This window comes from Mytilus californianus, unplaced genomic scaffold, assembly GCF_021869535.1.
Source record: "Mytilus californianus isolate M0D057914Y unplaced genomic scaffold, xbMytCali1.0.p SCAF_14, whole genome shotgun sequence".
NCBI classification, from domain to species: Eukaryota; Metazoa; Mollusca; class Bivalvia; order Mytilida; family Mytilidae; genus Mytilus; species Mytilus californianus.
The window spans coordinates 4,520,967-4,539,153 of NW_026262626.1; the positions used below are offsets into that span (position 1 = coordinate 4,520,967).

The 18,187-nt window shown below is 33.0% G+C and overlaps 1 protein-coding gene across 1 annotated transcript in view; it reads right to left on the reverse strand.

The window, feature by feature from the left end:
* Positions 1-1,197: 1,197 nt before the first annotated feature.
* LOC127724062 (cubilin-like) overlaps positions 1,198-18,187 on the reverse strand; it is a 29,950-nt gene continuing 12,960 nt past the window's right edge. Inside the window, exons 3-9 of the mRNA XM_052230854.1 lie at positions 17,792-17,984; positions 15,747-15,937; positions 13,632-13,826; positions 8,537-8,672; positions 7,942-8,015; positions 5,980-6,138; positions 1,198-3,408 (exon numbers count right to left, since the gene is read on the reverse strand). Coding sequence (XP_052086814.1) covers positions 2,852-3,408; positions 5,980-6,138; positions 7,942-8,015; positions 8,537-8,672; positions 13,632-13,826; positions 15,747-15,937; positions 17,792-17,984 — 1,505 coding nt within the window. The 3' untranslated portion in view covers positions 1,198-2,851. The remainder of the gene's footprint in view (positions 3,409-5,979; positions 6,139-7,941; positions 8,016-8,536; positions 8,673-13,631; positions 13,827-15,746; positions 15,938-17,791; positions 17,985-18,187) is intronic.

Genomic DNA, 18,187 nt, shown 5'->3' on the forward strand with positions numbered 1-18,187 from the left:
ATCAAATTTGTGAAAATTTCGGCCAATTGCCAGAGAAACGTATTTGTTAGTAAAAAGCAGATACACCGTAATAAAAGCTAGAGGTATTGTGAGCAAAGCTCACACATATATATCCTATTCCCTGGCAAATTTCTACCTTGGTAAATGAAACCCCAAAACAAATTGAGACCAATAACAAAATAGAAGGCGAAACGTTGACATTAGGGAGCTACCATTTGATTTTTATGGGGGGAGGGGGGCTAGGATGAAATTTGAAAAAAGGCAGGACAGGAGTTTTGAGTAAAAAAAAGGCAGGATTGCAACTTGGCAAAAAAAAAAGGCAGGATGACAATTTATGTAAAAAAAGTCAGGATAAACTAATAAAAAAAGGCAGGACCGAATAGAGTGAAAAATAAAAAGGCAGGACAGAGATTACAACTAAATAAAATGCAGAACAAAATTTTCATCCTTTTTTTTGGTTTATTTGTATGTTTCGGGGTTTAGTGTGGCGTCCATTTCGCTTATCTATTTTACATTATTGTTTGGGGACCAGCTGAAGCCCGCCTTCGGGTGCGGGATTGTCTCGTTGCGTTAAACTTAAAGACCAATTGGCAGATATGATTAAATCGATGTCATCGCAAAGTAAATCCCAAAAATCCTTGATCGGAGAAATGAAACTAAGGGGTGCAAAAGAACGTCATGCGATTAATATTCGGTGATATTTTCACATATTTCTGTTGAGTAGATCAGGAGCAGTTGCGGATACAAAATCGGAACAGAACTGAGACTACTATAACACTATATGTTATAGTAGTCTCAGAACAGAAGGACTATCGAACGGAAGGGCTGACTTCGCCATCACTATGTACCACAACGATAGTATAATAAAGTTTAAGTTAAGGTATGCTTACTCGTAGAACAAACTATATAAAAAAAGTATAGTTACTGTTTTATAACTGAACTTAACATACAGTATCAATGGAGTAAACAAAACAATACAACACATGGAATTGATGCTCTTGCATATATTATTTTGGCGGATATGGAATGAATACCGTTACATATATTAATTCACTGGTACTTAAAAGGGGTAGAGCCAGGTAGGATCTTAGTGGCTTTACAATAGAAATATTTCATATCCCATCTTAACCAATTATACATTATATGCAATTTTCAATAAACCTATATGAACAAAAGGAGAAGTGGTGTCTACGTTAATGAGACAGCAACGCAAAGGCAAAAGACATCTAGAGAGCAACATAATATTCCTAAACAAAAGACTGGACAGGTGTATTTACAATACGTCAAGTTCTTAATCGTAATTATAGGAGCGAATAATTTAAATAAAAACAATGAAAGACCTACCTTCAACACCAAACCGTAAAATAACAAAACACGTTAAGACATTACACTATACTTCAAGCGACGAAGTTTTTAACTAGATATGGCGGGGGTTATTTGATTAATTCAGATCTCAGTCATCCCAGTTTAATCTAGACCAGTGGACGAAAAAACTTACATAGAAGACCATACAATAAGATTCAGTGCAGTGAACGCTTTATCTCTTTTAAGAATAGTGATATAATATAGATAACAAAAGACACAAACTAATGAATAATATTTTACCATGTAAAAGAATGATGGCAAGCTCAAAGTTTTTAACCTACTGATAAGAAATCTTGTCGTACTTCACTCTAATATCGGTCGCGGTCATGATAGAAGATTTTTATACAGCAACGTCATAAAGCGTGAACTACTGGAAAATACGACTTTTTGTAATGCACAGTATAAACCCTATTCGGAAAACCAAAAGTGTAAACCAAGCATTTTTTAACAGTTTATTTTTTGCATAAAACATTATATCTTCACAGGTATGAGATCTATTAGATTTTAAATGCATTTAAAACCATATTGCTTTCCAGAAAATACTGGCGGGCCACAACCTTGGGATAAGTTAACTTTCATAGGGAAAAAGAGGCGTGCTTCACATTCAAACAAGAAAGTATATTGGTTCTATGCACGTGGTTAGTGTTATTAAAAGAAAAACCTAACTTGATGTATATCAAAATTACGACTTCCATCCTATGATGTTAAAACGCATCACTGATGGAATATGCCAAAACTTGCTTGATATGGTATTTGCCAGCTATCTATCTAATTTGCAAATTTTTCATCAAATGTTACAAATTTAGAATTTAGAATTACAAAACTTCGTTTTTATGAAAAATTAGAAGGTCAATATTAAACTATCATTTACCTGCTCCTTTGTCATCTATTTATTATGTTAAATTTAACATTTATCTCACAACTATCTATGTAAACATCTTCAATATGTTAAAATCTACTTTCATTTACGGACTTAAGTAATGTAATATGAAATGTAAAGTATAGTTGCATAAGTTTGATTCATTTGCACATTTGTGAATAAAAATATATGATGCGATTGATTAGGAATTATTTTTGCTTCAATATACAGAATGAGGATTTAATATAAAAAGATACTAATGATATCAGGAAATGAAATATGAAAAAAATATAATACATTCTACAGCAGTTGGTCAATTTGAATAACTGAAATGATGGAATGGCATATGACATATTCCCGGTTTACATTCTCAATTCTATAATGTAGAGGTGGTGATACGGAAGTGTTCATTTATCAATTCCTGTTTTTTTTGTAATTATCTTTCAATCTCCCAATTGTTTTCCTTTGTATTCCAAGATCCCATCTTTTTTAACTCTAGATCCCACAGTCCCACTTTTTTAACTCTAGATCCCACAGTCCCACTTTTTTACTCCCTATATCCTACATCCCCACTTTTTATTCCCTATATCCGACACCCCAAACGCGTGCCACCCCTTAATGTAAACACTAAACGTTTAGTTGAGCATCGGGATCAGGTCCATTTTCTAAATTTAGCTCTTCCATCATATGATACGATGATCGTTTTTTATGAGTTCGTAATCCTTGATTAGGCATCTGAGGTTCTAAATGAATATTATGTGTCACTATATCATGAATTTCATCTTCATTGTTCGAACCAACATCAACTCCTTCATAATGAACATTTTTATCTCTTTCTTTTCTTTTATTAAACATTTCACTACTTTTAATGTTTTCAATTGTTCGATTCTGAATTTTTCTTCGTCTATCTATTGTCATATCAACAAAATCAGTCGTATTTTTATCATCCGAAACAAAACTCGTTGTTAACAAAGTAGCGGATTGTGCAGCAATGGAACCTGGATCTGATGTTCTAATGTGTGGTGATACCCAATGTGTCTGTGGTGGCTTCTGTGACTCCATTTTTATTACATTTTGTTTACGTTTTCGGTAACGAAAACACAATAATGCTATTACGAGTATTAACAGAATAGCTGAGACGGGCACGGCAACATATATTATAATGAATACCAATCTGTTTAAACCTGAAAGATACAGAATAATCTAAAGCATGCGCCATGACACTATGAAAATTATAATCTAAGTAATGGCAAGAATATTTCAAGAACATTTAAAAAATGACCACTGTTAACTCATGAAGACTCGCCAAGTTTGTAAACAAAATATTAGGACGATGAACGATTAGCAGTATCATGTTTACCGTTAAAATTGATTCTCGGAGAATCATGTCCGAGTGGGAAAATGGCAACTGAGTTGGGTCAATAGAGCCGCGGTATGTGGTTTTGTTTTGCCTTACTGTGTTACATCATATCGTGTAGACAATTGTTTCACATGTTGTCATGTCAGGGCCTTTTATAGCTGACTATATATAATATGCGATATGGATTTTGCTCATTGTTAATGGCTGTACGGTGATCTATAATTCATCATATCCACGTCTTTTGGACTATTGTGGATAGATGTCTCAACGGCTACATCTCATGATTCTATATTTATTCTAACATCGTATTTATTATCATTGTATCAGTAAAGTTAGTTAAACCGAGAATTATTATCTATCTGCATGTAAAAGTGTCCGACTTTCTAGCCGATGTGTTACTCGTCATTAGTTATTCACTCCTCTGTGTTCTTTTTGTTTGTGCAATTTTTTATTGATTATGATTGAACTTTTCTCTCATGAATGACACAGGCGCTTAGAGAATTTGTGTCACAGACAGTTTTCAATTCAGTGGTTTTTATTACTTCAGCTTATTTTCCTTAATTTTACGTATTCTTAATCATACCGGTACAATCTTATATTAGAAACACTGCATATCTTGTATCGAACAACTTATTTTTCACTAAATCCATATGCAGTAATTAGGTTTAAGGTCACCCAAGCCTAAGTCGAATAAATGAACAAAAATGAAGAAATCACTACGGACACCATGCCATGCTCGTAAATTTTCCTATTTCCATTTTCATGGAACCGTGAAATCTTGGTAAAAATACCCTTATTTGACACATATGTATCAAACAGTTCACTTCAAAATGAACATGCGTACTAATTTCAAGGTGATATGACAACAAATTACCTTAAACCAAAAAATTAACATGTCACATTTCTATGTTCAGTGAAGCGTAAAATCTGGATCAAAATACTTATATTGAATATGTATTTAATTGTTTACTTCATAAAACACATGTGTACTAAGTTTCAAATAAATATGACTACAAACTACACTAAACCAAAACTTCAAGCTACCTTAAATCAAAGCTTTAACCTGATATTGGACGGACGGACGGACACACAGACCGGAAAAGATAATGTTCTGAGTATGCTATCGTAGGCAGGGCATAAAAAAGAAAGAACGTCGATGACATAAGTGCATGTTTGTTTATATTTTTTTTTAATAGATAACAGTGCTCAACATGTTACATATCATCTTTGATCAGTCATCAAGCTTTATGCAATTGGTTTCTCTAACATGTACACAGATTTAGGATTATATTTTCTGTCGCCATTATTTCAGGATGTAATTTTATACCGTTCAACCATTTAAGTTATCTATACTCAGCCACACAAAAAACTATCAACATATTAACTTGTTGTTGTGTTGGTAACGTATGATGTTATCTTTTACTAATTATTCTTAGAATAATCGACTCGACGCCAATATAGAAAACTATTAACGCAATACATATCCACTTCTCGATATGATATTAATTTTTTCAGCAATTCTATCATAACATTGGAGCATAAACATCTCTCAAATTAAAGAAGTGTGTACTTCATATCACCCACACCATAGACATGTAATAGTAAAATGTCTCTTGCTTCTACGCCTTCAGTTTGCTACATGTATATGTCTTTGTGATGACGTGACAACATTGGATACTATCTAATAACCATCTCCAGCGTCTTGCGTTTCATCCTCTTTGAATTTTGTATTTTTCTTGGTAAACATATTATAGTTTTAATCTTTGTGGACAGAGACGTATATTACAATTAAATGTATTATATGTCTCTGGTAGAAGTAACATTTAAAACATTGGACGAAGAAAGTCCATTTCAACTTATATTTATAACGTACGTCATGAGTTTATTAAACAAAACCAGAAATAGATCTGAACTATTGAATTATGTTTGACAGTATATAAATTTGCTAACACAGAACTGGAATCATTGATCTGGTCTGCTACAACCAAATCTATAGGGATGTCATATTTCACAAAGATTTAACATTGGCGTCTTGTATATATTTTCAATCAGCATTATATAATTATATATATGTTTGGAAATTCTGAACTGTTTATCCTTCCTCAGCACCTGAGTCAATCCCCGTTTTCCGTAGGATTTTTTTACTAAGTGATTTTGGTATCCAGATGCGCATTTCGACAATTAATGTTTTTTCAGTGATGCTCTAGACCGTAATAATTGAAAACCCAAAACCTGATACAAACGACGATGAGCTGATCAAACAACCAAAAATGGTAGAAGTTGAACCTTACACTTAAAAATGAAACAAACGACACGACCCTTAACAACATATTACCAAATCCTGGAGACACCAGTCTATTATTTTTTCTCTTTTCTAGTATACATATTTACTTACATCTTGCTTCATCGCTATTGTCAGTTACTCCACAGTTTGGAAGACCATTACACAACAATGAATGGTTGATGCAATATTGATATGTTGGGGTTTTACATCCATTATTTTTCTTTTCCAAACAGTGTTTTGTCTCATGACATAAAAACTGGTGACATTTTCCTGCAAAAGTGTGTATGTCAGATCAAATCTTCCAGTGAAATGACAAAATTATCCCCCCAAATAAAAGCTATGTACTTACTTAATGTTGTTTCCTTTATGTTGGCTTATGTTTTCCCTAAACAAGCTTCTTTCACACAAAAAATTAAATCTTATGGAATACCTGTTGCGTTTATGTTCTAAAACCCTTTGCTTCATAATCTGATAGTCCTGAATTAGCCATGTGATCGTACATTTGCAAAAACCATAGCAAAATTGAACTCGATTGGTTCATAGATTAATTTTTTGTACCCATAATTCTCAGTACGGCGAACCTTTTAAGTTTTTTTTTTATATAATTCCTTTGGTTGTGTGACTATAAGAGACCTTGCTAGTATCAAAGATCAAGCGAATAGGAATTTATTTTAATTATAGTTAGCTGTAATTGGAGACATAAAGACGGAACATGGAAGTAATGAATATGGTTAATGACAAAGACTTGGATTCCTTCTTCCAATAATGTATGATAGGTTGATAAGACACCACGAACTTAAAACATCAAGTAGAAAAAAATACTATCAGAAATGGTTTGTACCAATTTGCAATGCAGACATAATGTAGAAGTTTTGATACTAGATATCTAGCATGTTTTTTATTCGTTTTTGTTTGATGGATTTCTGTTGTTTGTCGTTTACTCAGCTTCTCGTTTTAGTAATATTTTTATTATTCGTTTCAAATGCAGACCATATAAAGATGGTGCATGGTGAGTCAAATTAAAAAGTGACAAAAGTTACTACGTTCCACGCTCTAATATTTTGTATCACCTTCCAAAAGACTTAAATAATAGATCTTGATATTCAAAACCAAAACAATCAACCCCTTACCCACTCCCCCCCCCCCACACACACACACAAACGCACAACAAAAAAAACCATGAAAAACCCCAAAAAACTAAAACAAACTAAAAAAAAAATAAAATAAAAAAAAAGTTGTTACTCGTTTTTTCGAATTCGTTACTTTTTGTGTTCGTCCTTTTTTCTCAGAGGAGTCGGATGGTGGTTGTTTGTAGTGTCTGTTGTACTGCCCTATATTTTTGGTTATTTCTGGTTTCCTTTTTATGTATCAAACAAACAAAGAAGTTATTAATACAAACAAAAACAACATAACATAATAACAAACAAACAAAAAATCAAATTAACCCCTTAAAAAACAAAAATTTCAGTTCTAACAAGTCACAAAATAGCATGCAGCCGAGAATTTGTTTAGAAATGTATTGTGTAAAATCATTGCCATATTGATTACTGGATGAACGATAAATCTGGGCTCGGGAAATACGGTCAATAAGCAGTGGTATCAGCCACGTGCAAATAAACCAAAGCAATATGTGCTTCAGGCTTTTTTTTTGTATATTAATCTTCACAATGAGCTTTCATGCAACTGTTTAAGTTTGGAAAGCTTAATACGTAGTAAGCTATAATAGTGTTAAGGTCAACCTTGTCTATAGAAAATATAGTCTTTATTTTGTAAAACTGAAAACAAAATCAAGAATTAAACAAGGTAAACATAATAAAATCATTACAAATGCCGGCACAGTGACTCCTGGGCAGTTGATACTCTTGGCGACAAACAGTACAAAAAGATAACGGATTCATCCAATTAGTGAATATCCTCCGGAACTTTCAGCGCAAGAAACTTGTGTCATACAGTTGTTGTCGTATTGATACATACTCCACTTCTCGTTTTATTGATATATCGGCAGATTATGATTCGAATTAGATTTGTAAATAGGGCGGACACAATGCATTTTAAACGTAGGTTTATACTAACCTAATTCCACTTTAGTGACTGCTGTCCAAACCAATTTGAATTTAGAGGCATCTACTTGAGGATTAGCCTCATATCTATAAGAAGGACAAAAGAATATAATACATTGTGCTTCTTTGATTCTGTATTATCGGCCACACCCTTACATATAAAAAGCATTTTTCTTTAAAGGCAACAAAACAAAACAAAATCTTTAAATGATATACAAATACTCTCCTCGTATAAAATGAATAAATATGACTATTAGTGAACTCTTTGGCAACTCTAAATGAAACTTATGCTAACTTTAATAGGTTATCAAAAGTACTTATAGATAAGCAAGACGCTCGTTTGTCTACCTAAGATTAATTGCTGACACTCCAGATCGACCATCACTGCAACCAACAACACAACAGTAGTCACGGTGTTATCAATCTCTAAGCCCCAATCGATGAATTATCGGGATATATCGCGTGATTTCATAGTTTGGCTAATTAGGTTAGACATGCGCAGTTAATTGCGAAACTGGTGTATTGGAATGACAAATCATTTCTAAAGTTGAAGAGCAGTCAAAGTAAGTTTTGGTAGTGGTATAAGAACTAAGCAATATCAAGCAAACCTTATAACAAGCCTAGAACTGCCGGAAATAAATTCTAAATCCTCCTGAACGTATCGGGATTTCCCACAATAGTTTTCGTCAGGATACAACGGTACAGTAAATCCATTGAAAAACAGCAGACGTGTATGTGAACAACCTGCAATGAAACAAAAAATAATAGATGTGTACGTGAACAGCCTGCAATAAAACAGATAAAAAAGAAGTCAGGTATATGTGAACAACCAACATTAAAACTGGCAATTAAAAAACCTGGCGTGTATGCGAACATCTTGCAATAAAACAAGTTAAGGAAAAACAACATCTATGCGAAAATGGAACAACCTGAAATTTGACAAGTAATTACAAACAAAAGGAACAAACTCAACCCAAAATAGGTAAAAAAAATACAACATAATATCCTTTCGTCAATTTTCTTTTTTGCCATGATGCTGTCTGCTTTTTATTTGTCTTGTGGGTTTTGGTTGTCATATGGTATCTTCCATCTTCTCCTTCTTTTTCCCGTTGTGTTGTTACTTTTTGATTGATGAACACTATAAACAATATATACTTTTATATCGATTATATCTCTTACATCTTTTGATTGGGTAATTGCACGGGCTATTTTATAAGAATTACGAAAAATTATTATACCTAGAAGACCGTAAAAAAAGCTTTTCTCTACATAATTATTAATGCTTTTATTGCCACTGTTACACAATATAATGCAAAGTGTAACACCAGCCAACTATCACGAAGAATGTCAACACAATAAACTTAAAGGTTATTTCCCTAGAAAGCATTGACATAATAGTTTGACAGATTAAAAAAGGCTCTGTGATATTTCATACTGTAAAAAAAGAAGATATAATATATTGTCAACATCCTGTAATTATTCCCGCAGTTCTTAAGATTTGTGAGGGTTGTGAGCAGACAATTTATTTCTAACGTAGAAATTGATTAAATTACTTATCTGGAAATCTTTTCACAAATAATCTTACGACAAAATTTGACCGTAAGTTATACTGAAATGTTCATGACTTACGAGTATTTTTTCTCTTAAGATTTTTTTGTGAAATAAGTCGCTGGATCTTTTCCCCTGAAAATGACAGGTGGATAACTTCAAACTAGGTCTAAGGATCTATGACACACGTGACAATATCAGTTCCCATTGTCAATAGATATAAGAAGATGTGGTATGAGTGCCAATGAGACAACTCTCCATCCAAGTCACAATTTGTTAAAGTAAACTATTATAGGTCAAAGTACGGCCTTCAACACGGAGCCTTGGCTCACACCGAACAGCAAGCTATAAAGGGCCCCAAAAATGACTAGTGTAAAACCATTCAAACAGGAAAACCAACGGTCTAATCTATATAAAAAAACGAGTAACGATAAAAACTTATGAACCATATCAACAAACGACAACCACTGAACATCAGGTTCATGACTTAGGACAGGTTCAAGCAAAATTGCAGCGGGTTTAAACGTTTTAATGGTCAACCTCATTTTCGTCAGATCAGTCTTACCCTCTACCAAATTCTATAGCATTTATTATATATCTCGATTATAATGTTGTGTGCGTGCATGTTCAGATTATACTGACTTTATAAACAGGGGTGTGCTTATAATGCAAAATTATTATACCTAGAAGACTGTAAAAAAAGCTTTTCTCTACGTAATTATTAATGCTTTTATTGCCACTGTTACACAATATAATGCAAAGTGTAACACCAGCAAACTATCACGAAGAATGTCAACACAATAAACTTAAAGGTTATTTCCCTAGAAAGCATTGATATAATAGATTGACAGATTAAAAAAGGCAGTGTGATATTTTATATTATTATACTTCATGTCAAAATGCCAGATTTTGATTGGTTTATACGAGGGAGACAATTTACTATATCCTATGGTAAATACTGTATTACCTTTCACGGAGACGCTTGATCAAGTGTGCGCTTTATTAATTACGGATGGTTGTTATGTAAAAGACGTTATAGTTTATTACTTTGAATTTGAAATTTAATAGACAGTAATAACAGAACATTCAGTATAATAAATCAAATAACACATATATGAGAGGGTGATACATGTAGAGCAGATTGTTACCCCTCGAAAAGACATTGTCAACTTTGGCTTCGCCTCAGTTGACAATGTTTTCTCGGGGTAACAATCTGCCCTATCACCCTCTCAGCTATGTGTTATTTATATACTGTAAAAAAAGAAGATATAATATATTGTCAACTTCCTGTAATTATTCCAACAGTTTTTTAGATTTGTGAGGGTTGTGAGCAGACAATTTAATTGATTTTAAATTACTTATCTGGAGAGCTTTTCACAAATAATCTTACGACAAAATTTGACCGTAAGTTATACTGAAATGTTCATGACTTACGAGTATTTTTTCTCTTAAGATTTTTTTGTGAAATAAGTAGCTGGATCTTTTCCCCTGAAAATGACAGGTGGATAACTTGAAACTAGGATCTATGACGCACGTGACAAAATCAGTTCCCATTGTCAATAGATATGAGAAGATGTGGTATGAGTGCCAATGAGACAACTCTCCATCCAAGTCACAATTTGTAAAAGTAAACAATTATAGGTCAAAGTACGGCCTTCAACACGGAGCCTTGGCTCACACCGAACAGCAAGCTGTAAAGGGCCCCCAAAATGACTAGTGTAAAACCATTCAAACAGTCTAATCTATATAAAAACGAGAAACGAGAAACACGTATGAACCATTTCAACAAACGACAACCACTGAACATCAGGTTTCTGACTTAGGACAGGTGCAAACAAATGCAGCGGGTTTAAACGTTTTAATGGTCAACCTTATTTTCGTCAGATCAGTCTTACCCTCTACCAAATTCTATAGCATTTATTATATATCTCGATTATAATGGTGTGTGCGTGCATGTTCAGATTATACTGACTTTATAAACAGGGGTGTGCTTATAATGCAAAATTTTCTACAGAAGGGTAATGCGAAGAACGACTGGAATCGACACTATTAACGTTGTACTGTCACCGTCACGAATGTATTTGTGTATCAAAAAAGAGAAAGATACCAAAGTGACTATTATGAATTTATAAGTTGAAGATATTAAAACCGACAGCATCATGGCAAAAAATACGAAAAACGACAAAAAGACAAAACAGTCTACAAAACACTACATAGAAAATTGCAGACCGAGCAACACGACCTCTACCAAATACTGAGGTGATCTTAGGTGTTTGCACACGCGAGCGAGATACATGATTTTACACTCTTATATTTTCTCATGATACCAGAATAGAAGTCTGATCAGAAAGTTTATCGATCTACCGCACCGTCACGTTATATTTAGTAAATAAAATGAAAGAGACTGTCATAAAAACCGGATACCTTAGAGCGAAAAAATAAGATAAAAACGGAGACAACCTTTGACAGTTTAGGCTGTTCTGGTTTTCTGCTCTCTGGCGTTTTCGGGAATGTTTACTTTCCAAACTTTTAATCTCCAGCGTACCTAATGAAACTTATTCAAGAAACTTCCTTTTTAAAAATGGAAATAACACTTAAAAATTGTATCCATCAGAAGTGTTTTTCTGGATTTAAATTTCAAATCTGACTTTTTATTTCTGATATTTTTTCTGCAGAAACAAAATTTCCTAAACTACTACCATTGGGTATTTTGCGACATTGACTTTCTATGTTGGTCGACATCATTTTCTAATGTATCGTCATACAAGGTGATTATATCAAAATGTTAAGATAAGTGTGAAAAAAAATCGCTTTTGATAAGTCAAATGTACGAAAGACCTGTAGGGACATTCTGTTGTTTAAATTTCTCATTACAAACTTAACATTTCTCATTTCCAAGTGACATTTCTCAGTTTCAAGTTTACATTTCTCAGTTCTAAGCGGACATTTCTCAGTTCCAACTTGACATTTCCAAATTCTGACTTGACATTTTTCAGTTCCAAGTTGCCAATTCTCAGTTCCAAGTTGACATTTCCAAATTCCAACTTGATAGTTCTTACAGTATTTGGATGTTTACAATGTGATGGTTGCAAAAGTAATCGAGAAACCAGTCGTATATTTTGTGAAGTTTTATATGCTATTCACATGTATAGTTTATAAGTAACATCAGAGTTTAGTTATACCCTTGGTTTATAGTTTTCTATGTAGGGTTTTTGTCAAACGTTTGTGTGTTCGTTCTTTTTCTATTTATCATTTTATTGTCTTTTTTCATTGATTTGTGATTTTTGATTGCCTCCTTGGTAGCTTTCTCTCTATTTCTTTATAATTAACATATATTCTAACGTCTGATTTTTTCTTTTGTTTAAAGTATGAAGATTGGTTTTATCAACTCTTCATCATTTGTATAAGGGTTAGGATTAAAAAAAAATGTTTGGCTTCGAGCTTCAATGAAGAAATTCGCATCTGATGCAGTAACATTGGTAAATATCGCCTTGTGATTTGAAATTTTAGCCTGCGTATATTGCCAATTTAAGACTCCCGACTTTCATAAAACTATAAATAACTCATACTAGTGAGATGATATGTACCGTAATAATTGCTTACACCAAGTCAGACTATATAACGGTCATTTGTCAATTGTTCCAATAACGATTGTTTTCCATATGTTGCCAGTATATTGATTTCATAATACCTTAGAGTCAAGAACATTTGCAGATGTCTCATTAACGTGTGACTCACATGTACTTTTGTTAGTTCTCTAAATAATCATTTATAGTAAAGTTTTAAATCTGTCTTTTGTAATTCACAATTCAAGAACTATGCATTCTGGGAAATATATTGTTTTTGTATTCTGAAACACGATCACCAAAACGTTGCATTTGGTGAACAACGCCCTAAACAATGGAAATTCAACCAACACTATTTTCACTTAGGGGTGCAAACAAAGCATTCGGTGAAATGTTTGAAAGGTCACCAAAACGTTGTGGTTGGGTAACAACGACATTAATAATGGAAATTAAACCAACGTTATTTTCACAATGATGTGTAAACAACGAAACTAACCATAGTCCTTTAGAATTTGAAACCGTTCGAAATGCAAATAGTCTCTTTGGTTTTAAGATATAACTAATTTTTCATGAGGTAAAGACGACTTACTAGATAAATCTAAATCCACCATAGTGATAAGAATATTTTCGTTGTCCTGTACTTTAATTATCCAGGTACAGCGAGATCCAGGTTCAGTTGAGATTCCTGGGTTATCTGGATAATTAGGAGAGGTGATTATACCAGTCATACCTGTATGGAATCCCGGCCCACATCCAATAGTCGACATTCCAAATTGGTGCCAATCTAAAATGGTTTTTATATACTTTGAAATAGGACACATTTTCCTTGCATATAGAAATATATTTCACTATAACTACCCATATTTATATGACATCATGTTTGTTTTATACAAACCTTAGTTTACTTATTATATTTGCGGCAAACAGGAGAAGAGCATATCCAACTTCTCGAAAAGAATTTTGGCCCTCCTCTTTCGCCGCATTTCAGGGGAAAATTATAAGTCAATTCATAGATTTAAGATACTTAATCGTTCTCTAAGGATCACCTAAACCCACTAATTTGTACAGTATGATTTTTGTTTTGGCTTGTCCAAAACATTTTTTGATCAGAACAAAAAAGTTTTCTTGTCCCTTATTTAATTAGTCAATTGAAATCTAACTGCAGATTTATAAGAAATTTATGAATATTTCCAAACGTATTCTTTCTTCTAAGCGAAAAGACCAAATATATTTTCTCACGAAACTTATATTTATTGTTTTGTGCCTATGATGATCACATCTATTCCCTTAAACTTAACGTTAGGATACAACAAATACAGTTAGCCATTGCTAACTTACTGAATCATATAGTTTAAATGTAGCATCAGTATATTGAGCAACCAGTAGGTACGATATTACAGATATGTGTATCCTATTAGGCTTTTCGTAATAGAAGGTTACATTCTAGTGATTCGTTTTTTTTTTAACATTTCAACAATTATAACTTGACAATAATTTACGCCAAAGAGTCTAAGCAGTTCTAGTAGAATGTAAAACAAAGACGTATGTTTCTTAGTATATTATACTTTTTATAACATCACAAAAAAAAATTTCTAAAGGTTTCAGATATCATATATTTTAATTACAAATTTCCATTAAATGATTTAAATCTAAAAAAAAAACACTGAAAAAAGCTCTTAGAAATCAATTTCCATACTTGATGGAAGCGACTCGATCGTACAGAAAACGCGATACCACTATTCAGGAGCACGATCAGGTTTAAAGTCCGATACCATTTTACGATATCATGATATATGATAACCTAAACCCTGTCAATTTAAGTGATGATATGCTTCATATGTTGTAGTAGTTACCATAGCAATTACAAAGCTAGCGAGAAAGTAGATCCTTATGGTGAGTGAGATAGGTGTATTATATGGAACTTGGCAAGCACTTTTTAAAGGCATTAATGTAAACATATGTTCCAGGGTTTTAAACTTCATTTTCTTGATATATCATACATTTTATCAGTTATTTTTATAATATGTGCATAACACGCGTTAAACTGTAAAACGAGTTATTAAAAGAAGTAGTTTATCAATTTCTCACTGTGTTCCTATGTGATATTGAATTCTTTTTAAGATGATGGTCAATTTGGATTCGGATAGACTTCATAACCACCAAATGTACCATGTAACTTAAATCAGCAGTGTAAGACATTAAACATTATCAACAAACATATAACATACGGTGATATTGGGAATAAATAAACTCGGCCTCAATTTTGTAATCATGATTAGTGCTGTTTTTATTAGTTTGGTGTCAGATAACAAATTCAGTAGAAGATATAAATAAAAACCCCAAGACACAAAAGAGCCCTTAAAGTACTGAAGATGTTAACATTATACCATCCCTGCGAATTTACTGTGTAAGATGAGCATTTTTCGATTTAAATAGAACAGGAACACTTCAAGCAATCTTAAGAATAGAATGTTTGGTTTCTTCGATCATGTCTACAGGCTGGTTGGTTTTTGGCGCAAGACGTAAACAAGAGATGATTATGATAGCGAAAAAAATGAATATACTCCTTAAGATAAGGTGAGCTAATAATAATCTTGAACTCAATATTTACGCTGGGTCAGTTTTATGTATATATTTAACCAATAAACATAATGACTATCACCCACATCATACCCATACTTATGTATATATGTACTGGCATTACTTTCGTCCAGGAATTCATAATGTCCAATAAATCCATGTAGAGTCTTGGTAAAATCTGTATTGAATACGATTTCTAATTTCGATTGTTGAGATATGAATTCTTTCGGAACACTTTCCCCACAGTATCTATCCATTAGTACTTTGAATCCAGAGAGATCTATGTTATAGATGTCAATGTAGTCAAACTGACATCTGAAATGAAATCAGTTGACGATTTAATACAAAAAAAAGTTTTAAAAATCAGTTCCGAGGATAGATTAATATGTTTATAGAATAAATAAATTGGATTTTGCAGTTTCGGGATATTCTAGTTTCAAGATAGATATTAATTTAAAACTATAATTTTGATTTTGCATTGAATTACTTTGAATAATGTATTTACAGTATTGAAATGGGGAAATCATTATAGGATTTGTAAATTCTAGCAGTTTAATGATTTTCTGTTTGTAGGAGATTTGTAAACCTCTTGTTTGTGGGCTATTACAGCAATTACGAATTTAGATTTTACATGTCTCCTTAAATAAATATCAATTACATAAAGATTCCTTATAAAAAAACTTGATGAAATCCCATAAGCCTAATCGTAAAGTTTCTATTGGAAATCGATTTTCAGTAGCAGAAAATAATAAAAGAACGTGGAAGATCTAATTTTAGTCGAACATTTAAGCATCATTTGCAATTCCCTGAAGTCGTCTTATTTTCCATCGCTTCTTTCCATTGAATGATAACTATCATATCGCATTTTATTTTTCGACAATATCATTAAATTACACAATATATAATCATGGTCGTGTTAGAAAATCTATTTACTTTTAACAAATCTGTCAAACAAATTAATACACATTTTCAAATTGATACTTGATCCGCCTATCTTATTACCCTTAAGACTATCAGTTTGAGGAAAGATCAATTAACCAGTTGAGAGTGCAATATCATTTCCGTTTTTTTTTAGTTCTTGTTGGGACAAGAATAGAAATGGGGTAGATGAACACAAGACAACAATCTCATGAAATACTTGGAAATGGCCAAATATCAAAGGGCAAGCGTTTTCATTATTATTCTTGGTCTCTATGAGGGGGTGGATAGGGGTGTACCCTTCTCCCACCTCCCGCTCCCCTATCTCCCACCTCCCACTTTTAGAATTTTTTTCTCTCCCACCTTCCGCCGCCCCTCCCCCACCTCACACCTCCAACAATAGCTGTCCACCCCCTCCTCTATACGTCTTTAATGATGAGCTGAAGTGATTACATTTTAGCAGGACGACGTATATCGTCCAATTCTTTCAATATTAGAGGATACTAGTAGATACTTATGTATTTAGGAACATTAAATAATATAGACTAATGGCATTTGTTTTCTGACAAAAGATGCGCATCTACATGCGTGCATGTCACATTGCAATGCATAGATTAATTGAGATTAAACAGAATTTGGACTTCCTAACTTACACTTATCAACCTAAAAGTCACTCTAAGATTTACTTAAATTAACACATAGATAAAGACAGTTCTATATCTAGAGGCAGTGTAAAATATTTTGTTTGCTGAATCACTGTACAGAATGCATGTCCTTTATAGAATATTGATTCAACTCACAAGAATGATGTATTGTGATATAAAAATAAGGAAATGTGGTATGATTGCCAATGAGGCAAGTATCAACCAAAGTTCAAACGAAGTGGATGTAAGACATTATAGGCGACCGTACAGCCTTCGACAATGAAAAAAACCTTATACCATATAGTCGGCTTTTAAAATGCACTGACATGAAAAGTGTGAAACATTTCAAACAAAAAAACTAACGGTCTAATCCATTACAAAACAATTTACGAAAAACAAATATGACAGACATGAATCAACGACAACCACTAAACTAAAGGCTATTGACAGGCACATACAGAAGGTGGCAGTGTTAACATGTGTGTGAGCGCTCAATACTCGTGCATAATGCTGTCATGATACCATGAAAATATAAGCTGGATTGAGGGTCAACTGAATATTGTTCGGACGGATGATGATTGTGTTATGACTATAAAATATTACTTGCCCCTTGTCAGAATTTGGTCCTTCTAATTTGAAAAGGTCAAATGTAATCTTTATCCTTCCTCGATCATCAGCCCGGAAGAAGTAAACACATTTCAACTCGTTACCGTATTTTTCGGGAAATTGTGGCGACATAAATATACCGGATGTATACTCTCTAAACGAATACTCATGACGACATCTTTTGACTGGTCCCTCTGAAAATAATATAATAAAGAGTGTAAATAATGTGTATCAGCGTCTTAAACCGTTCATTGGTATCTAGAACATTTACTGGTACTGGTATGGTATTATCACGTATTGAATACACCAGAGAGATCATATCTTAAACTAAAAACCATGACGACATATTATGACCTTGCCCTCTGAAAATAATGAGGTAAAATATAAAATGAGTACT